This window comes from Labrus mixtus, chromosome 5 (genome assembly GCF_963584025.1).
Source record: "Labrus mixtus chromosome 5, fLabMix1.1, whole genome shotgun sequence".
Lineage (NCBI taxonomy): Eukaryota > Metazoa > Chordata > Actinopteri > Labriformes > Labridae > Labrus > Labrus mixtus.
Window position 1 is genome coordinate 22,227,782 of NC_083616.1, and position 18,019 is coordinate 22,245,800.

General features: G+C 39.7%; 1 protein-coding gene across 1 annotated transcript in view; it reads left to right on the forward strand.

Moving 5' to 3' along the window:
• ikbkb (inhibitor of nuclear factor kappa B kinase subunit beta) overlaps positions 1 to 18,019 on the forward strand; it is a 21,282-nt gene continuing 3,263 nt past the window's right edge. Inside the window, exons 1-19 of the mRNA XM_061038587.1 lie at positions 1 to 153; positions 1,333 to 1,459; positions 3,736 to 3,830; positions 6,845 to 6,965; positions 8,225 to 8,294; positions 9,976 to 10,064; positions 11,161 to 11,250; positions 11,349 to 11,473; positions 12,560 to 12,667; positions 12,761 to 12,890; positions 13,149 to 13,343; positions 13,446 to 13,560; positions 14,192 to 14,315; positions 14,411 to 14,562; positions 14,754 to 14,815; positions 14,907 to 15,007; positions 15,101 to 15,150; positions 15,243 to 15,342; positions 16,821 to 16,968. Coding sequence (XP_060894570.1) covers positions 1,355 to 1,459; positions 3,736 to 3,830; positions 6,845 to 6,965; positions 8,225 to 8,294; positions 9,976 to 10,064; positions 11,161 to 11,250; positions 11,349 to 11,473; positions 12,560 to 12,667; positions 12,761 to 12,890; positions 13,149 to 13,343; positions 13,446 to 13,560; positions 14,192 to 14,315; positions 14,411 to 14,562; positions 14,754 to 14,815; positions 14,907 to 15,007; positions 15,101 to 15,150; positions 15,243 to 15,342; positions 16,821 to 16,968 — 1,980 coding nt within the window. The 5' untranslated portion in view covers positions 1 to 153; positions 1,333 to 1,354. The remainder of the gene's footprint in view (positions 154 to 1,332; positions 1,460 to 3,735; positions 3,831 to 6,844; positions 6,966 to 8,224; positions 8,295 to 9,975; positions 10,065 to 11,160; positions 11,251 to 11,348; positions 11,474 to 12,559; positions 12,668 to 12,760; positions 12,891 to 13,148; positions 13,344 to 13,445; positions 13,561 to 14,191; positions 14,316 to 14,410; positions 14,563 to 14,753; positions 14,816 to 14,906; positions 15,008 to 15,100; positions 15,151 to 15,242; positions 15,343 to 16,820; positions 16,969 to 18,019) is intronic.

Genomic DNA, 18,019 nt, shown 5'->3' on the forward strand with positions numbered 1-18,019 from the left:
AAGTAGAAAGTTTTTTTGGAGATTTTGTTGTGTTCGCCAAAATAACTACACCACAGTGTTTAATATGTAACCCCGTTTAACACTGGATTAATAACGTGATCAGAGGAAACAGAGCACGCGAAGAGCGAGACCACAAACCTCCAAGTTGTAAAGGTAGGTTACATGAGAGATACTGCTGATAGTGGTTGAATCGATGGTCTGCACGAAAATAAAAACTACGTGGTGAGACACTGTAATAATAAAAGTGATTTGTGTTTGATTTAGTGCAGAATGTTGTTATAATAAGTCTATATAGAGCACAGCATGGGGTCTGAAACAGAAGCAGCCTGAGCATTGAAATGCCTTGTTGAGATGTTTACAGTAACTACATTACTACACATTTATAAACAGTGAGTGCTGGTTGAACTGGATCACACCTACATAGATCCTGTGATGTTTCTTTGACCACTATGATGTTAAAAAGCAACATTAAATCTTCTTTTTTTTTCTTTTGCCAAAAGGCCTACTGACATTAATATTAACAACATGGGCTTTGTCGGCCCATACTTTCATCATCATCATCATCATCATCAACTTTTATTTTTAGACTCAAGGTCCATTTTAAAAGACATACAATACAAAAAAACATATACACACATATACATTAGAATAAAAACATTCCCGCCTCTTATAAAAGGCACTTATACCAATGTCTCCAAAGGTATGACTGGTAGCGTACTGCACTATAACTCGGGTTCGACAGCAGCATTATAATTACATCCTTTGAGTCATTCAAGCGACTGATAAATCTGTACATAAGGTTCCTCAATAAAGCTTGTAAGGTGTTAACTCCTGCATTCACAAATAGCTCACTTGCACTACTCCACCTTTGGCTTTTTAAGTAAGATCCTAAAACAATCATTGTAAGCAACCTGAAGTCTGTGCATACTTGATTCTTTAAGATCGTTTTTTTATTATTATTATTATTATCATTACAGGAATACAACAAAGAGAACGATTGGATTAGGTTTTTTTAAATTTGGCGTAAAAGAGTATAACTGTTTTAGGATGTTGGACATGAAATTTAGACTTGAAACATATCTTTGTTTTGTTTGTTTCTCCACTTCAACAGGCCTTTCTGCAGAATCACCTAAACCTGTCTTAGTAGACAAAGCACAGGCAATACTTACAAACTATAGCCGTGTTTTAATCAAGTGTCCCAGTATGTCAGGATGCACAACACCCCAAGGACCCCTCAAAACTGACGTACACTTTGCAGGGTTTTTCGTTTGGTGTGTCTGAGTTCCCCTACTATCCTTCAGGTGATTCTTGTTTTTGTTCTATTGGTTGTAGCTGAGGACTATCAGCTGAGGCCATGAGTCGAGTCCCTCTACAGCAGCCGCAGAGCTGTGGGCCGTGGGAGCGGAAGGAGCGTCTGGGGACTGGAGGCTTTGGGAATGTCACAAAATGGCAAAATAAGGTACATAGGTACACTTTATGATTCTTTGTTTGTGACTATGACCTCATAGTAGACTGCATAAAGAGAAATTGAACTGTCAGGATTATATTAGTTAATATTAAAAAAACGATTAAACTTTTTTTTAGCAGATGAAATTCTTTACTAGTACGTCATGTTGATATTTCCTGTATCAACATCTATATCACCATCAGTGTTATTAAATACAAAAAATTGCAACAAAAAATAGCACAAACGAAAAATCCATTAAACTAGTTCACGTCAGGAATATTTCAGTGCTTCCCTCATTGCTAATTCTTTGGTTAATGGATGACCTGCTCCTCCTCTTGGAATCAGTAAGTCTGCTTTGATTTCATTCATTTAAAGCCCATTTAACCTAAAAATGTTCGTATTTTCAGAATTGGCCTGTTAAATAGCGACTGCGCGTGAATACTGAGGAAAACTGGAGTAAGAAGGATTGTTTTTTTCTGATGATTTCTAAGAGGCAGTTTATTATGATGGATGAGATAATGTTATCCTTATATTAGAAGATGTAAGTCATGCTGAATATAAGAATGTGTGTATCATATCTCTTTGTTCAGATGTGACTGAGTTTTTAAGTCGGAGGCGAGGAAATCATTTTGCAGCAAATTTTTCAGTTTTAAAAACCGCTGCTTCACAAAATAGAATTAAAGGAAAAAAGGAAAGTGTGCAAATTAGTTGATGTTTTAATGTAAAGAAAAAAATATGTTTACATATAAAATACAAATATATAAAAATACATAAATACATATACAGTACATGTAAAAATCCCTGTGATTTAAAAGAGCATCTGCTTTGGATTTGAGATCGGGTAGTGTGTAAAAAGGATTACAATATGAACAGACCAGGAAGCTGTCTGCTTTACTCACCTAGTCCTAATATACTATTGTAATGTTTCTATTGTAATGATATCACTGTAAGTCACAGGATGAGAGAACTGTATAGGTTCATCATTTACAACAAGGACACTTTGGGAATACAAACACGCCTGCTCCTTCCTCTTCCTCTCTTTGAACCTCAGTTGAGTTACTCATTGACTGATGGAGCAGCCTTAGAGCTGGCCTGGAGCCAGGCAGCTTCATCATGTGAACCAATATAAACTAGTGATGAAGAGTCAGGAACTTGTGGAAATGATCTCTCTGAAATACATTTTAAAGAAGCAGCATTAAGATTCATAGACTTGTTTCATTTGATTCAGTTCTGTGTACAGTTATCAAGAAAGCATCCTTCAAGAGTGAATGATGTATGTTCAACAGTTAATTAGTAATCATCAGTACCACCAGGGTTAAAGAGGCCATGGGAAAAGCAGGCGGAAGTGATTTAACTGAAGAGGGCGCTGCTGGGGCTGCTGTTCTGATGACTACACTTCCTCTATGGGAAATTTCCTTGAAGAACGACAATATTGTGGACTATTCTTAGTTCACTGATGAAATGCTCCTGAAGAAGGGTGGCTGCCTTTTCCTTGATGATGCCATGAGAAACTGGAAGTGAGATGCACCGGTCGGTGTTGGTCATCGTTTCGGGCAGCTGTGTGCGTTTGGGGCGAGAATGGCAGGATTAGTCATGATATGATACGCGTTGCATGGCCCACAATAACGATAATATCACGATGATCGATGAATTGATTTATTGCAAGTTGGTCATATAATGATTCATCAGGATATCTGATTAACTGAAGAATAGAAATGTCCCTAAAAAGTGCAGAATTCATGTCTTTATGTATAAAAGAAGAATTCTTCCAGTAGTTTGAGGACCTCGATGGGATTTGGCTTATATGTTGTTCTTGTATTATAGAGCAGCTGTAACGAGTCCATTAGTTAGTTATTCATAGACTGAATATTTTGCTACAGTTTTAATAATCAAATAATCATTTAGTTATTTTTTTAAGCAAGACCGTAACACATTGAGTGATTCCAGGTTAAGGTTGGGACATTTATGTTGTTTTGTTAAGTTTTCTCGACCAACCGGTTCTGAATATACTAAGTTGGAGAAATGTCACATCAATTCCTACGTATGAGGAGTACTTTGTTGTGTTGAATCATTATTGGGAATCTATTTCACATAATTAATGCTGCCTGGAGGGTTTTTTTGTGGTAATTAACTATCAGTATTAACATTAACAAACCGTTTTTGTAGAGAACTCTAACAAATTCCTGCATTTATGTGTGTGTGTGTGTGTGTGTGTGTGTGTGTGTGTGTGTGTGTGTGTGTGTGTGTGTGTGTGTGTGTGTGTGTGTGTGTGTGTGTGTGTTTTTCAGGACACAGAGGAGCAGATCGCTGTAAAGCAGTGCCGTCAGGAGATGAGCGAGAGAAACAAAGAAAGATGGTGTCTGGAGATCCAGATCATGAAGAAGTGAGTTTCCCTCTTTAATGTTTTCTTTACTTGATGTGTTTTTTTTTTTTTTAATTATTATGACATAAAATAACTCCATCTGAAGTATCCTTATAATATCTGGGTTTTTTTGTTCATCTTTTGTGAGCTTGTGTAACTTTGGCACCATGACAGTAACCCCTCGCATTGAGAGGGTGGAAGTTACCCTGGGGGAGCTGGAACACAAAAAGGAGTCACTTTTGGCCCGATCACCCGTCCCCTGAAGCAAACCATTGTACTTTATCTGGCAGCTGGCCTTTGTTAAAAAAAAAATCATGTTGAACATAAAGAGAAAAAAACATAGAAGTGAGAGGGGGGATGACTTCTAACAAAGGTTGTAAGGCGGAAAAAAAAATTTACGCTATGATTGAAAAATCGACAAAAACTTAAAATGGCACATGAATGAAAGTTGAACAGATCACACTGTGAGGATGGGCAGCATTTAAAGACTGCTGAATGAAAGGGAAAGTGCCAACAGACTGTGACAAGGACGAGGCAGAAAAACTCTCTCAGGTACTTCAATGACTTATGCAAAACCGGTCACATTGTGTTAAATAACTATAAGTGGAAACGTTCTGTTAATGTGAGTAATAATTAAGTCACTTCATCTTAAAAAGGCCATACTTAAAAGATTACTACGCTACGGACAAAGCTCTAAATGCTGATTCATTCTCATAATTTATTAACAGAAAAAATAAATCCTGTGTCAATTATGGATTCCTTAAGCAATTAACCATGTAATACGCAGGACATTGTATGTTTAATTTGCTATACATTATCGTTTACAGCAAAAAGTAAAACACATGCTTTATCATGTCAATCACAGTTTTGCTCAGTGGCATACAGATGGATGTTCGAAAAGTGTTTCAAACATAGACTGTAACTGTTAAGGTTTCAATCTGTTTGGTTTGGTTTATTTAGCCTGAGCTCATATCGCTGCCTTCAGGAGTCAGGGTCTGTTTCTCATGCACCTCAGGGAGTGACACTGCAGATTCTTTACACTTGGCAAAATATGCAGGTGATTTCCCCCTTGTTTCTCTTTGCCTTGTTCCTTTAAGATGTTCTTGGTTTTAGAGTAAAGTTTTGGTTTGACTCGTTGTGACTCACCACGGTACATTCCATTACGAGCTGCGTGCTCATGAGTTTGACGTGGGTCGTTTATTTATCCGTCTGTTTCACAAGTTTTCTACGTCTAAAAATGAATATTCCGAATCTTTAAATAGTGTAAAAGAAGTGACACAAGCCATTAAATAATTAGAGAACTCTGGAAGTTTGGGTTATTTTGGTGTGTTGGTGGTTTTGTGACAGGATGATGTGCCGCCTCCTCATTTTGTTCCGCTTTTAAGTGTGTTTCATTTCCACAAACATCTGTTTTCTCTATTTAAAGCTTTAGTTTGTGTGTTGGGTCAACTAAGTTCTTTCTATATTGTTTTAAGTTGATATATGTTTGTTGAAAAGTATCTCTTTAACTGTGTCTATCTGTAAGGCCAGGACAATGTTGAACAGGCAATTTTCATCCATTGAGAGGTCACTGTCTGTTGGTGTGTGTGTGTGTGTGTGTGTGTGTGTGTGTGTGTGTGTGTGTGTGTGTGTGTGTGTGTGTGTGTGTGTGTGTGTGTGTGTGTGTGTGTGTGTGTGTGTGTGTGTGTGTGTGTGTGTGTGTGTGTGTGTGTGCGTGTGTGTGTGCGTGTCCTGTGTTTTGTTATTTGCTGGTGCAAACATGAAAACCATTTTTTTTCCTAATCCCAGTTTAACAAGTGTGTTGTTTTCAGACAGCCACAACCCTCCGTGCACCCACGCTAACTCGTGGAGAAACCACAAGGGCAGGCGGCGCATATGCCTACATGGCAGCCTACAATTATATTATTAGAGCTACTTAACACAGATGTACAAATGCATGTGTACTGAAAAACACATCACTTTACATTTACATTTATGATCACTTATTGGAGCTCCTGCATTGTTTTGCATGTTTATAAACGTTTCCCACATTACATAATTATTGTCATAAGTATTTGATGTCTGACTCTTCTTCTGGTCAAATTGGTCAAAAGTGAGGTAGAACAAAGAAAGATCCCTGTAATACCAAACACTGACTTTAATTCCCCAGATTATGTTAGTTTGCTTGAACACTAAAGGTTTATTTAAAAAAAAGAGACACGTTAGTGACTGATCATTCTTGTGATGACTATTATCTGTCTCATGCTGTTGTAGCTGTAACAATACACTGACTTCATGTTGGACAATGTTTTGGTTACAGTGTAATTCACCTTCCTGGCCAAACTGGTTTCAACTTGAGTTTGTTATCTTACAATTTCCTCCTTTTGTTTTTTGGAGATGTTCCTGATCCTGTGATAATCAGAGACTGATTGTTTCAGTCGAAACCACAAAGAATGAGAGTCGGAGAAAGTAACCGAGCACGTCAGAGATAAGAGGGAGTGAAAAGAGGGATGAGGTTGTGTAATCACTTTCAGAGGGGGTTTATTATCTAATGAAAAGTTTTGCAATTTAGTCAGAAAGTGTGTGAATGTTTTCTTTACACAGTGGTGGAGGAGAGATGCAAGATCGAAGTTTATATCTCAGACGGATGTGATGCTGCTTTATCCTCTAAATGTATCTTGTTACTTCTGTTTAGTCAAATTAAATCAGTGGTTAAGATGTAAGATTTGAGTCTTTATTGTCATTATGGCAAAGAACAAAACAGCAAAACATCTCCCTTAACAACACGGTGCAAATAGATGAAGGTTAATAGGTTAACATCTAGCTTTGGTCTGGACTGGATTTACATTTTTTTCCCCAATACTCATCTTTGATTTCCTACATTTCAACACCTGTTAAACAAACAATGCTGTGACTTCAACTTCATCTCCGATATCTAAAATCACAGCAGTGTCACCAGGTTCATCTTGGAAATGAATACTTGAGTAGTGATCAAACTCGGTGAGAAATATTGAGCAGCCCCACTGACTGTTTTCTGCTCATCTTTACTCACTCAGGCTGGATCATGTCAACGTTGTTGCAGCCAGAGAGGTCCCTGAAGAAATGAAGAAACTGGTGGCCCCGCATCACCCGCCACTGCTGGCCATGGAGTACTGCCAGGGAGGAGATCTGAGAAAGGTAAAAGTGGATTCTGACTCTGGATTTGAGCGCTGAAGTGCTGAATCACAGTTAGTTCATGTCAATAAGGGAGTGATTATCCCTTTTGATTCATGTCTCGTAAACAAATGTGTTTTCAGCTCAAAGTCAATCAATCATTATTTGAATAAGCTGCTTGTCAACAGGCAAGTCAGGCAACTGCTTGGGGCCCCAGACCAGTAGCGGGGCCCCTGAGAGCTCTCAAACTTAAACCAAAGAAGTGGCCCAAAATGTGCATTTTTTTCCCTGCTAAACGTTGCATGCATTATTGCTGGAAAGACCAAAGTTTGTCAGTGAAGGTCAACATGTAAAAATGAAAATGAATTATCGGTCCATAGGAGAGGAAAAAAGAAACAGGAAAAAAGAGGATGATGGTGATGAACGCTGTTTGGATGGCACCCCCTAGGCCCCCAGAGACTCTAGGATCGCCACTGTGTATAACGCCAATTCCTAACAAGTGTCATCTCGAGACGCCTGACAAAAAGAGCATGTGAGATAATATGCAGGCAGGATTTCTCCTGTCAGTCAGAAAGTATTTGAATCTTACTGAAAACATCTCTCCAGCTGAAACTAAACACAGTACTGTTGTGTAGATTGTTTTAACTAAGATATTCACACGTACATTTGACTCTTTGATTTGTACGCTTCACGAGGAGATCTAGAGCAGTTTTTATTTGTAACCATCTTGAGTGTGCAGCCAGAGGCGATGGACAGCGTTGGCACCGGGAGGGAGAGAAGGGGGGGAGTGCCAACAATCATAAACCACGGTGTCATGAAAATTTCAAAGCATCCCAGATGGTCAAAAACTAAGCAGCCGCATTGGGGGCAGATGGAGCGGTTAGTTCAGGACAGTGAGCGGAAAACTGAACTGTCCTCCTTTTTTTCAGCCCACAAGTTTCCAGTATTAAAGTGTTCCAAATATACTGTTTGAAGTCCAACGCATCATAGACGAGTGCAAGAAAAGATTTGATCTGCTAATGTGCACTTTTTTAAAAGAGAAGTATTGGGCTACATTTGTCCTTGAAGCGCATCCTGTTTATGACCCCCAACATTTGTCTGATCCCTTATAAACACAATATAATGTAATAGACAGAAAGTAGCTAGAGAAGAATAGTTGCATTCAGTTAAAAAGGAAGACAGATTAATGAACCCTTTTTCAATAACTCTGTCAGCTTGTATTACTTTCCTCCCATAGTTGACGTTATGTAAGTATCAGGTGTCCGTGTTTGTGCTCTCTGCAGTATCTGAACCTCCTGGAGAACTGCTGTGGAATGAGGGAGGGCTCCGTTCTGATTCTGTTATGTGACATCTGTGAGTATCGCACTCAGTCCCCTGCTTCTCCTGTTACATCTGAAATTGTGAGAGTGATTAGATTCATTTGTGCGATTGGGTGAGCTGGCAGCGTTTCCTGTCGTATAAAGGAAACGGTCGTGGTGGTGACCGGTATCATGATGTCATCAATGACCCTAAACCACCAACCTCTTAGTCACCGTGGTGATTGTACACTAATACTGAGGCTTGCGTCAACGGTTGGACACTCACACTCCGTCACAAACTTAAAGTACAAATAATGACGTTCATCGCTCATCGTATATATAAAACACGATGTGTTAGAGAGAGAGAGGACACGTATGGAATGGATCACATATCTCTAGAGTCAAAACACAAACACACACACACACTTGAACTGACCCACACACCCACACACCCACACACACACACTTGAACTGACCCACACACCCACACACCCACACACACACACTTTAACTGACCCACACACACACACTTGAACTGACCCACACACCCACACACCCACACACACACACACACACACAGACACTCCCTCTTCCTGTTACCCACTGGTGGACGTTTCCTGATAATGAGTGATCCCCTTTAAAGTCCTTCACATGCACGAGTAAAGACACAGGCATGCACACAAACACATTAAGGTGCCCAAAGGTTATGAGTTCCGCCTCGTTGCACACGCCTCGCCAGCACACACACTAGTCACACTTTGACGCCGAGGTAAAGCCATGCTGGAGTTAGAATGTAAACACGTGTCTTAACCTCTTATGGATCTTATTAAAGAGTTACGTAAAACACCAGCACGTCCTCTCAGGCGGTTCATTTCAAGCCTGTAAAACTTTTGTGAGCTCATCCCACGGTGATCTCACAGGAACCTCAAGTGCACCTGTGCATCACTCCAAGGTAACTCGAACCCTGATCATAGTGTTAGCGTATGCCAGGCTGTGTCAGTACACTGGGATACACGTGTGTCCGGGAGCATGAACAATAATGTTAGACTTTTGTTAAACCAAAGGGAGCAGTACACAGGTTGATATGTTACCATGGCGACGTCACCTGAGGCAGCGACAGACAGGGCTGAAGACTTTACGAAGTTTGAAAAATCGTTCCGGTGTGAGAAAGAAGGGAGCACATCAGACCTCTGTAACCTGGTCTGTATCTCAGCCTGAGGCAAGAGTGAAGAGGCTAACTCAGCACTTGACCAAACTAAGTTTCATTATGGGCACTATAATGATGCTTATATAATAAGAATCATGCTTGGAAAAAACCAAGCAATATTTCTTGCTCGGCCACATTGACCTTTCGATTGTTTCGTTTGTCTTTCTGTTTGTCATGAGTTTCTGTCAAGGAAAAAAGTCACTTTCCTAAAATTCTTAAACGTCAGTCTGCAGAATAAGAGTAAGCCCTGAATCTTTGCATCATACTCCGAAAGGTATTAAATTAAAATGTTGCATTCTCCTGGTTCTTATTATCTTTTCCTTTTATAGCTTTATTGACAGGACTGTATACAGAGAGCGACAGGAAATATTGGGAGGGGAGAGTGGCGGTGGACGTGCTTCAAATGTTGAGGGTTGAACTCAAACCCTGGACGCCTGCGGCCTCTGTACACATGCCGCACAATCCGCCCTACTACTGAGCCAAACCAGCGGCACCTCTTATTCTCTTTTTATATACTTTGTCACTCCAGCCTCGGCACTCACCTACCTCCACAAGATGAGGATCATCCACAGAGACCTGAAACCAGAAAACATTGTGCTGCAGCAGGGAGAGAAACGAGTGAGTTAAAGACACTCTGAACAGTCTACGACAAATAAACCCGAACCACAACAAAGAGGGGAGGTTTGTGTGCGGCTTCTGTGGGATAAGTACAGGAGACTCGTCTCTCTCACGGCTTCTCGTTTATCCTCACCAGCTGAACCAAACTCTGCTGCAAAATGAGTATTATATTGAATTATTTTACTCGTCCTTGTAGTTAAAAAAAAAACAACAACTTTTGGCTGAGCTAGTTTTGAAATTGCAAATTGGGCCTCACATTATTTTATTCTGTATGAAAGTAAAAACTCATGTTATTGTCCAGCCTGCAAAACTATTAAAACTTTAACTTAAAGAATGCTGTATAAATGAGCCCAGACATATTAAAGAGGTCATATACTCATGTTGATGCACACTGCTGTGTTTATAGACAGCGTACCAGCCAATGTGATCCGTACTGAGTTTATAGTTCTGCATGAAGACTTGTTTTTGACATACTGCAGGAACAGTCAATCAGACTTGCAGACTTTTGTTTGGCTTGGGAGGCTTTTAAGACTTAAAAGGTTGAAAACAAAAATCCAGTAAAGCATTTATATTGATTTCTTCTTATGTACTGATGAGCCATTTAGTGTTTCAAGAATAGTTGGACAAATTGAAGAAAGAGACTTCATTTATAATTTTATTGTGACTATTATTGTGTTTTTATTATGTTTGATTGTGCAGCACTTTGGATCAACTTGTGTCGTATTTACATGTGATTTATAAATACATTTGGATTGGATGGATATTTGCTTCTGGCTGGAAAATTGGACTTTCTTATCTTATCTATACAGTTAAAGACCAGCAGCTGGTTAGCATAGCATGGCAAGAGCGGGGAAAAGCTAGCCTGGCTAAAGCTCCCCGACTATCATGTTGACTCTTCTTACTTTAATTCCGACAAAAGAAAAAGTACAAAAACAACTTTTTATTTTCTTGGACACACAATTTCTCTTCTCAGCCAGAAAGCAAATATGCTTCTTTTCCAAAATGTCAAAATTTTCCTTTAAATAATCTTTTTTTTTATTTTAAAAGAAAATGTGCTACTAACTCGTATTACTCTTTCCACTTTTCCTGACATTAGCTGATTCATAAGATTATCGATCTCGGCTACGCTAAAGAGTTGGACCAGAGCAGCATCTGCGTCTCATTTGTTGGGACACTTCAGTACTTGGTAAGTGTTAAAACACCGCTAGAAGCTTTTCACACATGATATTTTCAATCATTTCCCCATGCAGATATAGCTGGACTTGTTTTTCTGTCTGTTTTCAGGCTCCAGAGCTCATAGAGAGGCAGAAGTACACGGTCAAAGTGGACTACTGGAGCTTCGGCACTTTGGTGTTTGAGTGTATCACAGGATATCGCCCTTTCTTACCAACCTGGCAACCTGTTCCATGGTAGTAACACCTCTTTAAAAAGTTTCCCATCCAAAATGCGTATTTCTTCAAACGTCACAAAAGTCATGTTTTCTGACCTAGTTTGAGGATGATGCAAGACAGAATTTCCACAATTTCACTTGCTCTAAAATTTCCTGTTATACTTTTGTTCCTTCTGCACTTGTGTGACTACTCAGACTAGTCTAGCTTTTGCAAAATGACCCAAACAGGGACACTGACAGTGAATGGTTTCACCATGATAAGCTTCAGCTCAAAGAAATATTATTGTTACGTGACTGGTTTGTAACCCACAAGGAATATATAAATAAACAGGGGTGGTTAAAGCAAAGAATTCCAGGAAATGTGAGTTGTGCCAACATCAATGCCCCAAATTACTTGTTAAATGATGAATGAACGCTATGAAAGTCAAGAGGGATCTGGGTTACATTGTGGAAAAATACTCTGCTGAACATCAGCTTCAGTTTTTGGTGCTTAACTGGCAATGCTTACATGTCAGTATTAACAAGGATCAAAGAATGGGAGGGAAACATTGAAAGAATCAGAAAAAAAACCCACAAAAGCATGCTAGAGATCCACTTTTTCTTGAACAAATATAACCGGTATTATAAACAAAACATAGACTTACACTTTTTGTGAAATTGTTTGATTGAATTATTGTTATTATTATTATTATTATTATTATTATTATTATTATTATTATTATTATTATTATTATTATTATTAATAATCTGTTTATTTGTTTTAGTTTTATTTATTGTGCTGTGTCTATAGGTTTTATTTTGTGTGCATATGTGTGTATGGGTATATATATATATATGTATATGTGTGTGTTTACATGCATATCATAATTTCATTCAGTAATTTTGTCTTTGTTTTATATTTTATGTATATTTTTCCTCATCAAGGCAACGGCGATCTGTAAATAGTTTGTATGTTTGATGATGCTGTCTTTGGTTTCTGTCATTGAAGCTCATAAGCATCTTATGTAAAATTTCAATAAAAAGTTGATCACAAAAAAAAAAGCATGCTAGAGCAAACCTTTTATTGTGACTTTCAATCCATTGAATCCATGCGTATCTTTTCTAGGCACAACAAACTGAGGCTGAAACAGGACGATGACATTGTCGTCCAAGAGGACCTCTCAGGAGAAGTGCGTTACTCCAAACATGTGCCCCAGCCCAACAACCTCAACAGGTGACCGTGACCGTCCCACACACTCATACACATAACAATGCTCCTTATATATTCTTCTTATCGCAGTCTAATGTGTTATGTGTTGTTTGAAAGTCTGTTATTAGAGAAAATGGAGAGGTGGCTGCAGTTGATGTTGAAGTGGTCTCCTCAGGAGAGAGGCATAGACCCCGAGGCTACACCCAGCAACTGCTTCTCCCAGCTGGATGTCATACTGAAGCTCAAGGTGCATTATGTCTTTCACTTATTATGTCCCCTTTGTCTCATTTTCCTCCTTTTGTTCTTTCGTTGAACTTAACCCACGAATAGCTGGCCTGATGTAGACACAGCTAATAGAAAGGTAACATCTTTAAATCTGTGGTGTAGCTGTAATTGAAGTCAATATTTCAAACTTCCACAGGCCTGAAGCACTCCACCACAGTTTTAATATTGATTTGATTTGACACTTTCACTTGCCTTTCCTTCAACGTGTTTGTCCCCTCAGCTGGTTCATGTCCTGAACATGATGTCTGCTAAGATCCTGACATACTCAGTCTCAGAGGACGAGACAGTGGCCAATCTGCAGTTGAGGATCGAAAAAGACACCAGCATCCTTGCAGCCAATCAGGAGCTGCTGCTTGAGGCGGGGATAGCTCTGGAGCCTCAAGGGCTGGCCACCCAATGCGCCATAGATTACACAGTAATCATAACATAAACCCCACATACAACACAACACCTTCAAAAGCACGTTGTGTTAATGTGCTGAGGCTTTAATGTGTGATGTCGTTGTCCTCCTTTGTAGGAGATCGATGGCCGACGGACAGACCTGCCTCTGGTCTTCCTGTTTGATCGCTCCTCCTGCAGCTATGAACCTCAGTTTGCTCCTCGCACCCTTCCGGACAACATCCGCTTTGCCCGTGAGTAAACAGTGATGAAGCTTTTCAGTGCTTTTCTGAAAGATTGCTTTGGGCTTGTTCTGCCTTTATTGGAGAGACGGGACAGTGGGTAGAGTTAGAAATCAGTGAGAGAGAGAGAGAGAGTGGGGAATGACATGCAGGAAAGGAGCCACAGACTGGATTCGAACCCAGGCTGCCCACTTCCAGGACAACGGCCTCTGGACATGGGGCACACAAGCTAACCACTAGTCCACCAGCGCCCCTAGCTTACTTTAATTCTTCTATCTGTTTCAGTCCAATCTTCCTTATCTTCACACTTTGTGCTAAAAGTTTTTGCTTAACCCAGTATACAGTATTCAAACAAGTACATATGCTTCACTCTCTTTGCTAAATAAAGACATTTACAGACTTATGACAAGGACCCATGTTGTTCTTAAAGAGAACCACCACAACTCAGCACTCACTCATATCACACACTTTTTATATAAAGAGAAAAAAACATAATGTGTATGTATTTGCACTACAAGCTTATTTTCTGCAGGAATAGAACCCAGTGTTGGGTAAAAAAAAAGAAAAGAAAAGCCTTTTGATGACTGAATTACATAACAACATTATGTTTTTGTCTGACTGTGCGTGACGTTCCTTCTCCCAGAAAGCGACCCGAAACACGTCCTTCCTTACAGCCCTCTGAGGAGGACTTGCGGTCAGGCGTGGCACACCATCCGTTCCCTGAAAGAGGACTGGCAGAGGCTGCAGCAGGGACAGAAAGCTGCCATGTAGGACACACTGCGCACAAAACACACAAGCTTCCACACGTCATACACATGCTCCAAAGCCGGTTGTCCATATTGATTTGACGTCTCTCTTCCAGCATGAGCCTGCTGAGACACAACTCCTCGCTGTCCAAACAGAAGAATGAGATGGTGTCCATGTATCAGAGACTCATGGCCAAGCTGGACTTCTTCACTACCAGCATTCACGTAGACATGGACAAATACCAGGAGCAGACCGCCACTGGGATCGGTACTGTGTCATGAAAACGTTGTTTGTAGATAGCCGGAAGTTCACTCTACGGCTACGTTTAATCTATCCTTTAATCGTAATTATTTATGCCTTAGTATAGTTGTGGTGTTTACTTCAGGTGGACAACACACTTAACCATCTGGAACTGTTTATCCTGCTCTTTACTAATGTTAACCTTTTACAATTTCTAGCATCAGAGAAACTCCTTGGCGTGTGGAGGGAGATGGAGCAAAAAGCTATCAGCTGTGATCAGGTAGGGTAGATGGGGTTTTTTTTGTTGCATATTTGTGTGTCGGTGTGTGATTTGAACATGTATTTGTTTTAAACTGTGTGGGTGTTTTTAGGCCAAGGTGAGTGAACTGGAGGAGGAGATGATGCATCTGCAGCAGGACATAGTGGACGTGCAGAGACAGCCGTGGAGGAGTGGAGAAGCTCTGGACACACTGTAAGTCTGAACCAAGACTTCCCTAGAAGAAGTGCTCAAGCGATTCCTTTAATGATCATGGGGTTGTGCTCTGTGTCCCTTCTTGTTCCACAGTGAAGGAAAAGCCATGGAGCTGTTCCGCAAACTCAGAGAGAAACCCCGAGGTCTGGACAGCACGCATCTGTTCATTTCTTACCTAACACTGGTGATGGAGTTTTCACCTGAAAATAAACTTTCTTTTCCTTCCCCTGTTCAGACCAAAGGTGTCCAGGGGACAGTCAGGAGATGGTGCGGCTGGTCTTTCAGGCAGTGCAGTTCTATGAAAAGAAACTGAGAGACTTCTACACACACCTCAGGTACCGTACACACTAAATAGTAACCCTGGGAATAATTGTTTCTGAAATGAAACACTATAATAGAGACTCCATTGTACAGTTTTGAGCAAAGTTTGTAATAAGAACTTACGGAATCAGATTTTTGTTCTCATTACTTTCTTACTATTAACCCAGTGGTTAGTGAAAAAATGTTCAAAACTGGTTCAAAACTGAAGGTTTTTTTATTAACTATTTGATGACGTTGATTGAACATCTATATTGAGACTAGATTTCATAGGGGATTCTGCTCCTTTTTTTATTTTTTTTACTAATTTATGACATTCACTACATGTTCAGGGCGATTTTCAAGTCGCATCCCATTGCGGCTAAAGTGATTGTTTAAGTGAGCTCTTACTTACGGTCTGTACTAATGGTTAAACAGAGAGGGTTTGGCTGGACTGACCCCAATTTTAAAGTTGAAATTGCCACTAATTGGGTAATACATACCAAAATAAAGCAACTACAATACACAATTAATCATTTCCCAAAAGGATGTGCCCATTTAAATTATGTCTACCTTTTGTTTGTTTTATACTCATTGCCTAGGTGAAGTGTACTGACTTCATTTCAGTGCTGACAAACAACTGTATCCTCTCCAAAGCTGGGCAGAGGACCCGTAATTAAAGACTCTGCACACCCACGCAGTTCACTGATGTCAGCGCTGCCTTTTTAGTCAAAGTCGGAAGTTAAAACTTTCCGGTAAAAAGGTGCAGTTCTAAAACTCAAGCGAAAACATTGCAAACTGATGTTTTTTGTGTACAAAACAATTCACTTCTAAGCAATGCAGCCTCCTTGGAAATTTAAACAACGCATCCAGAGGGGAAAAAAAGGCAAATTAGGTGAGGCAACAGCTACCTTATAAGGAAGTGAAATTATGAAATTATAGACACAGCAGGCAAACAAAGACGGGAACAGTAACAGACTTTTCAAAAATGTTAATGTATAGACCAGACAACACCAGCGACCATCTCTGTACTGGTTCTGTTAGAGCTTACTGGTTCACTATGAAGTGTGTGTGTGTTTATGTCATCTAGGACTATTAGAATTATTTATGTTCTATAATGGTATTAACCACGTCTGTGTATTTCCCCGTATGACACTACTGCACTAAGGGAGAATGCGATATCATATTTATATATTTAAGTATTTAGACACCCACACAGTCCAAAGGAGATATGAAATCAGGTCTGCACAAACACTGGTGCTGATGACATGTTAACATTTATAGCTGTATTATGATGGCTAAGTGTAATGTGACAAATTTAAAACACTTAATTAAAAGAATACAGAAACGTAATAGTTGTGTAGAAAGTCACATCCTTGCATTAATGAACTAACTTGTTTTTAGAGCAAGCCGTCCTGTCTGCGGTTACTTTCGTCTCGTTGTCATTAAAATATGGCTCATGGCCTGAATGCTCTGTGTGGATCATTATCGCTGTGTGTGTGATATATATATGCAGTAAGACCGCCTTGTGCCGTCAGCGTGTGATGGAGCTGCTGCCCAAGGTGGAGGGAGTGGTTCAGAGGATGGCAGAGAGCGAGCAGGTGCTGATGAGTCTGCAGGAGAGGAGACAGAGGGAGCTGTGGAACCTGCTCAAAGTGGCCTGTGTGAGGATTCACACACTGCTCACAGACACAACTTTTACTGTACCTTTAAAGATGTGTTTCTATTGTGTTCTATATTATCAAAGTAAATATATGTTATCAAAATGAAAACATCAAACAGCTTTGTAATGCACTGTGCTTTATTCAGAGGGCATCTTTGTCAACCACGGCTTCATCACGATCGTGTCTGAATTCATATTCATATAATTCATAAATGCCATGTAAACAAAATGTAACAATCACCCTCTTCCACAAACAAAACTTTTAGATGTTTTTATTACTACAAATACAGTGTATTATGCTACGATCAAATGTTTTATTATGACTCCATACTTTGTACAATTGTTTTATATTCAACCACTAATTGTATTTCAGTTAAAGTAAACACACTTTGTTAAGAGCCCCACCATCATCAATCAATCAGTCTTGACTTGTTAGGGGCAAATACTGACCAAATGATATCTCAAGACACTTTACAAAAAGAGCAGGTCTATACTGTACTCTTTACTCTTCAGACACTTGAAATAAATCCACCATGAGCGAAGCACTTTGCAACATTTATAAAGTGACATTGGCAAGGAAAACTTCCTTTAACAGGCAGTGACCTCGAGCAGAACCAGACTCATGTTGAACAGCAGAAAGAGAGATGGGAAGATACAAACACAGAGAAACAACAACAGATAAAACAGATGTGTGACAGTAAAGGTCATAGTATATGTGGTGTCAGCAGGAACTGCAGAAGTATGACCATCACTAAACATGTAGAAATGTAGGATTTACCTCATCTAATCTAAGTTGATTACAGAAATATAATCCAGTGGATTCTACATAAATAGTATCTGTTGTAATTCCTTAAATTGCCTTTTGAGGAGATACAGAATGCTCTCTCCCTCTTCTGCAACCTTTCCAGATCTCTCCATCTCTCTTTGACACAAATAACTTCTAGTAAAGTATCATTCGAGGAATACCCTGGATGATTCAACACCAGAAAATGTTTTGTTCAAAGAACAAAGGAAGTTGAAGGCACATATTATAGTCACACAGTAGAAGGAGG